At 45.3% G+C, this 6,778-nt stretch overlaps 1 protein-coding gene across 1 annotated transcript in view; it reads right to left on the reverse strand.

The window, feature by feature from the left end:
* The window catches only part of Sts (steroid sulfatase), a 228,678-nt gene that overhangs the window by 100,633 nt on the left and 121,267 nt on the right, over positions 1 to 6,778 (reverse strand). Inside the window, exon 7 of the mRNA XM_004647186.2 lies at positions 1,640 to 1,776. Coding sequence (XP_004647243.1) covers positions 1,640 to 1,776 — 137 coding nt within the window. The remainder of the gene's footprint in view (positions 1 to 1,639; positions 1,777 to 6,778) is intronic.

Raw genomic sequence — 6,778 nt, forward strand, 5'->3', positions numbered from 1 at the left:
AAAATTTTGAAAAAAAAAAAAAAAAAGACCACAGCATCATCTGAAGCTTAAAAATATACCAGTGGTTGGGCAATGGAAGGTGCTTTGTTCGCAATCTTCATATTTTTCTGAGATCAGCATTAATGGATCAACAATAAATATTCAAAAACCTCTATTTAAAACATTCGGGTCTCACATAGATCTCAAAGACTGAAAAACACTGTCCAAATATCCTAGAGGGCAAGCCAGCGGTAACACAATGACGCAGGGTTAACTTCTGGATGCGTGAGAGTAGGTATACGCGCTAGTATAATTAAATAAAAATAAAAATTACTAAGCGCGATGACGTCAGGGCGTGCGCACGACATAACAGCACTTCCAGTCAAGTTATGAAGCTTGATACATTAAAATCTAACGCTTATTCCAGAAGAAACAATGTTGTGCTGATTCACATCATAGAATACCCGTCTAATCTACCCTGCCAAGGTACGGATAATGTAAACTGATTTCCATGCACAATTTTCGAACGTGGGCAGGGAGATAGCGCTGTACTCTAGAAGCAAGCGCAAGGACCCAGGTTTGATCCCCCATCCTGCATGCCTCGCCGCCCAGTCCTGAGTTGGCCGAGGAAACCCAGCGTGGTAGCACACGGCTTTAATCCCAGCGCTGGGGAGGAAGAGACAGGAGGAGCACTACATGTCGGAGCTGTGTAGTGAGACCCCGTATGTACCACATACACACACACATGCATTAACAAAGAGCAACAGCGTTACCTTAGGTCGTGCGGCAGAGCCCAGCACGCACCAAGCCCTGGCTTCCAGCCTCACACTGGATACCTTTAGCTGTGCAAGAGAAATGGAACATAGTAACAATCTCAGGTACATGTGGAAAGCATTTGGGAGTGCGTCCTGGGGCCTGAGCCCAGGGAGCTTGCCCTGAACTTCTCCCCCTTCAGCCCTCTTTTATTTCATTTGAACTGATTTGATTTGAGTATTTCTAGTCTGAGACAGGTTCTTGCTAAGTTGCCAACTTGCCCAGGGTGGCCTCAAACTCGCGAGCCTCCTGCGTCAGCCTCCCAAGAGCACTGGGTTTATAGCTGCGCACTACCACCCCCAGCTACATTTTAAACAAAGACTCCACAAAGTCTCCCAAGGATCACCGAAAGAAACCAGTGCTTGCTTTCTGAGAAATCAGGCGAGTTGCTTAGGAAGAGAAAGAAAGACACAGCGAACGAAGGACTGCACACGCATAGTCCAAGCGCCAGGAAAGTGAGTCCTAGAAGCCAGAAGCAGTACAAGGACACCAACATGAGCACTTGCAGCAAAGGTCGAGCCGGCTGCTGCTGCCCGGGGCCCAAATCCCCCACGTATGTGCCTTTTGCTAATTTCAGCGACGGCCACAAGGTCATCGGATCTCACACGGACCCAGCCTCCTGCAGGACGATGTGGTCACTGCCAACGCAGACGCACAGGCAGGATGCAAGGTGCTTCCCGCAGGCTGCTTCCCTTCCTGAATTCAGGCTTCTCTGACTACCGTTTTTGAAAAGGAACAACAAATACGCTTGCCGTCTAGGAAGACATCAGGAAACAAGGGCGAAACCCACAAGACCAGAGACAGAAGGCAGCCGTTGCTTTGAAGAAAACGTGGGCATCACACCTACCGACACTCCAGTCCATCTCCTCCACGGCGTCTCCGTAAGGGCCATGGAGACTTTTGTTGGCAAAATCCTTGGAAGCGAAGAGGGCCGTGTGCACATGGATATACGAGAGAAAAAGGAGGAACGGTTTCTCAGCATTCCTGCAGAAATGACAGAAAACAAGCAAAGAGTCAACATCAATGAAAAACTCACACTCACCGTTCTGACACGATATGATGTGTTCTGAAAGTTAACAAAGGACTACAGCTTGATGTAGGGTCTGTCTTTGCAGAAGGGCAAATCGGTACGAAGTGGCTTATTGTCACCCCCGATGAACCCCAGAACATTCACCTCGTGTCCCTGAGATGTCCTCCTACCATAATGCAACTCAGGGGAAAAGCTGCACTAGAGAACGGGCTGCCATTTTAAAATTTTGTTACAGGCTTTGCCCTTAGAGGCAACGAAGACAAACGGAAGCCTCCTGAAAGCACACTGTGTCTGCCCCTCTGCTGCTATGAAGCACACCCGAGTGAGCCCTCAGCCATCAGAGCCAAGATGCTGGACAAGTAACGGGAGAGTAGAATACTGCGCAAGTCACTGCAATTTCCTAGTTGAATCAAGAAAGATGAACGCTCTCACCAGCCGTATTTGTTGAGCATGGGCGTGCAGGAGCACTGTGGGCTTGTGTGTCTTAGCTTCATCTGCTCTACGTCGCCGAATTTAGTTACTACCTCCAGCAGTCTTTTGGTGGAATATTTGAGGTCTTTCGGTCAAAGGGTCATGCCTTTGCATCCTTTCTGTCCTAAGATAGCTTCATCCTCATTGAAGAGGATATTCATGTGCCAGGGAATTCTATGTCCCTACCCCATGTGGCTCTTGCCACAGTGGCTTTGAGCAACGTTATTTTGTGAAGGTCAGACGCTTCACATCCAAGAAGGCTGAACAGGATCACTGAGCTCCTCCTTGACCTTGAGTTGACTTTGGACCCTCAGCATCACAGGCTCAGGCTCATGTGGGTCTGAGGTTGGAGCAGCAGTGCCTTGCTAGCTCCAAGGGAATTATGCTCAAGCTGCTCCTGTAAAGGCTGTGGGGCACAGGATGTCCGTGCAAGACACAGCAAGCCAAGATAGGTCCTGCAGGTGTGTATGGGACACTGTGAGGACCACCCCTTCCCTATGGCCCATCCTTGTTACTCTGGTTGGTGGCATTCTGAGGATCCCGTAAGGCAAGCAGAAGGCCTTTCCCTGATTGCGTGCTCTCAGTGTGCTGTATCTGCAAGTTGTACCTCCTATTCCCAGGTGCAAGAAACCTCAGATCATAACATGGGTCTTTTGCAAATGAGAAGGGTACCAAGAGGTGGAGAGAGAGGAGAAAGGACCAGAAGGGAATGCAAAGGAATTAAGAGGTGTCCTGTCCCTGCACCACCTTCTGTGATGCATGCAATCACTATGTAATATAAGCACACAGCAATTAGAAGGAAAGAAATCTTGGGCTGGGGAGGCGGGTTGGCAGTCTAAGCATCTGCCTGGCAAGTGCAAGGACCTGGGTTCGATCCCCAACACCGAATGGTAGGCTGGCCACCAAAACCACATGTAGTGGGGCATGCCTATAATCCCAGTGCTGGGGAGGCTGAGACAGGAGGATCACTGAGTCCAAGCTATGTAGCGAGTCCCTGTACCCAATCAATTAATCAATGATTAAAAGAAGTCTAAAAGTATCGGAAACAGAATTGTACCTATATTGAACAGGTTGCATACGTTTTTTTCTTGCCATTATGACCTAAGCAATAGAGCGCATCTCCCAGGCATCTGCACGTACTTTTGTCAATCCAATTTTGGCCTGAACTAAGGAAAATATTATCAGAACTCAAATGTTTCAGATTTGACACTATTTCAGATTTTCAGATTGGGAATGTACAACCCATATTAACATTAAAACGGAGTGGAAAGCTGAATAATTCCTCTAAATTTTATCCCCTTCATTGGCTTGCAGTCACTTGTTTCTAGTTGAATTCTAAAAAAAAAAAAAAAAACAACCACTCATCTTAATCAGTTACATAAGCCAAGCAGTACGTTGCTGGCCACTCCCTGGGCTTATTTCAAAGAACACTGCCAGCACCTGGGTCATGGGAGTACCAGCTACCTAAGCTGTTTTATTTATTTGCTTTGTAAAAAGAAAAAAAAAATTTTAAAAAGTAGAAACTATACAGAATTACATTAAACAAACAAAATGATAGGCATCCAACAATGATTGTTATAGGGCATATTGTTGTCTTCAAATTCATTGTTCAAATTACCAGACACAAGTACGACAAACTGGTCAAAAATTTTTAAATTTTTCTGAAGAGAGAGAAACAAAATCAAGCATGCACTGCTCCTTTCAGTAGACTAGCAGAAATCAGCAGCATCATGAGCCAAGCTAGTCTCACAGAGATGAGGACGATACTTCCTGAGCCCGGAGGGCTGAAAACCCTGCTATCAGAGCATTCATAAGCCTCCACTTTTCATCCTTTGCCAGTCAAGATCTGTGAAGTTGGACTAAAGCTGCATAGACCACAACACTCCTTTTCCACAGGTCAGACCACCCTGTTTATTTGCCCCATAGGGTTTTTTTTTTTTTTTTTTTTCGGAATTTTTTTTTTTTTTTTTTTTTTTTGCGGAACTGGGGATTGAACTCAGGCCCTTGCTTGCGCTTGCCAGGGAAGCACTTATTCCACTGAGCCATCTCCCTGGCCCCTGCCCCATAGTTTTGATTGCTCATTTGTATTTGATTTTTTCTTTCTTTTTTTTTTTTTGTATTTTAGGGAAGGGTCTCCAGGATGTTCAGGGTCTCACTACTAGATCAGCCTCCTAGTGATTGTCCTGTTTACAGCCTCCCAGGCGTGCACCTCTATGCCCAGTCTCAATCGCCCTCTCAGGGCCTTGTGGGCAGGGCCAGCATGGCAGGCCCCAGAATTGAACCCCGGCCCCTGCGCCTGCTTGCAGGAGCTTTAATCTGCTGAGCTATTTGGCTTGCCCTGTTTGTTTGTATTTGAGACAGGTTTTCACTGTGTAGTATAGACTGGCCTTGAACTCACTTATGTTGCCCAGGCTGGCCTTGAACTCAACCTTAAATGCTGGAAGTCTTACCCTGAGGGAGGTGAATTTGAACTTGGTTTTCAAGTCTGCCTCATGTAGAAACTTTTCTCTGTTACAGAATTCATCATTCCAGTGCTTTGCTTATGGCAAAATGGGCAAAACAGCCTTGGTTTGAGAACACAGCTACACAACTATTGTCTCACTAGCGTAAAAACCTACAGTAAATAAAATCTGAAAGGTTCAATAGATACTGTGAGAACGAAATACTCTTTTGAAAGGGAAGGACAAATTTGATAAGGGAAAAGAGAAAAGAAAGAAGGATAAAAGATATGTATATATACACAGGATAGCTTGAATAATTGTACTGTTGCCTTCTGCTAGAGCAGTTAATACTCAATTCATTTTCTTCTTAATTTTTTGATCAATTCTGCATGCTTATATCGGGTAATCTGGGCAATTCATTTAAAGACAATAGTATGCAATATTACAATCATTGTTGAATTCCTATCATTTTGTTTAGTGAAATTCTGTATCATTTCTAATTTTTTTTCACTATTTCTTATTCTCTCAAGAAAAAAAAAAAAGTAACACGGATTTCTTACTAATGGACGTGCACTAAGGATGACCGATTTCCTCAGTTACCATACAGAGGACTACAGACCAGGCGTGGTGGCGCACGCCTGTGATCCCAGCGCTGGGGAGGCTGAAAACAGGACGGTCACCACGAGTCTGAGCTGAGTAGTGAGACCCTGCACCAAGTACATAAATAAAGCATACAGAGGATACCATATGGAGCTACTTGCCCAGCTCTCTAATAATAGAAGAGTTTTCTCTCCTTTATCGCTGAAGGAGTTAAGGCGTAGGAGGAGTGGACAGTTACATTTTGTAAGGAATCATTTTCCTCCACTTATAAATGCACACCTGTAATCCCAGCTCCAAGCCACAGCTGACGAAATGGATCTCATTTGTGAGAATTACAAACCAATGAAACAGCTTCGGCTTATGCCCCCCGTTATGGTTTGTGTACAGGTGTGCCCCCAAAGCCTCATGCAGTCATAGAGAGGCTTCTGGAGTGTGTGATTGATTATTGAGGGTGTGGATGCTGCACCTGCCCTGGAGCACATAATTTGCATTTCAGTGTAAGGAGAAAAGAGAAGCTAGCGGCTTGAGCTGCTGCTACCCCTCCCTTGAGCTCTTGCTCTTTGCCTCCACCATGAAAAGTTGCTCTCTGCCATGTGCCGCTCTGCCTTGGACCCAGCTGAGTATGGACTGAAACCTCTGGTCACCGTGAGCTAAATAAACCTTTCCTTCCTTCAATTTGGGTGTCGGATATTTGTCCCAGCAGTGAGAGAAGAGCAACTAAGACACCCCCTATCACTCATATAATACCTCCAACTAGCACCTCCGGAAGTCCTGAGTATAAATCAAACTAGTGGCACCTTGCAGGGAAAGTCTGTCAATTTTATAAACAAGAGCCTCAATCATTTTCCTCACTCCCTCTGACATGGACATCTTAAAAAATGTTTCCTAAATGATAATACACATAAATATGATACTTGTTTCATGTGGGCAATTGTGAATGTAAAGTTTTTGTGTTGCTCTTGCTAACTATGGTGGCTTATATCTAGATGTCCCCCCAAAGCTTCATAGGCTTGTGGGTAGGCTTTGGGGAGGTGACTGGATCACACAGGTGTGTGACACTAGATGACTCCACTGATTGGTTATAGATGAGTATGATTTTAGGAGACGACTCCTGTGAATGTGTCCTGAAAGACTACTAGATTTGCTTCCTTCTCCCTTAATTGCTGGTGCTTCCTGCCTGCTACACCATGAACTCTTTCTGCTCTCCCATGATGCCCTGCTTCAGAGCCTCTGTGTGGACTGAAACTTCTACAAGATAAACCTTTCCTCCTTTACTGTGTGGGTGTTGGGTGTTTGGTCTCAGCAGTTCATAAACAAAGACCCTAATACTGTCTTTGCTTTCACTGTGCTTTTTTGGTAAGCTATCGACCAACTCTAGATCTATTATTTCTCCATTATCTCTCTCTCTCTCTCTCTCTCTCTCTCTCTCTCTCTCTCTCTCTCT

The sequence above is a fragment of the Octodon degus genome, unplaced genomic scaffold (genome assembly GCF_000260255.1).
Source record: "Octodon degus isolate 3935 unplaced genomic scaffold, OctDeg1.0 scaffold00291, whole genome shotgun sequence".
In the NCBI taxonomy this organism is placed as follows: Eukaryota; Metazoa; Chordata; class Mammalia; order Rodentia; family Octodontidae; genus Octodon; species Octodon degus.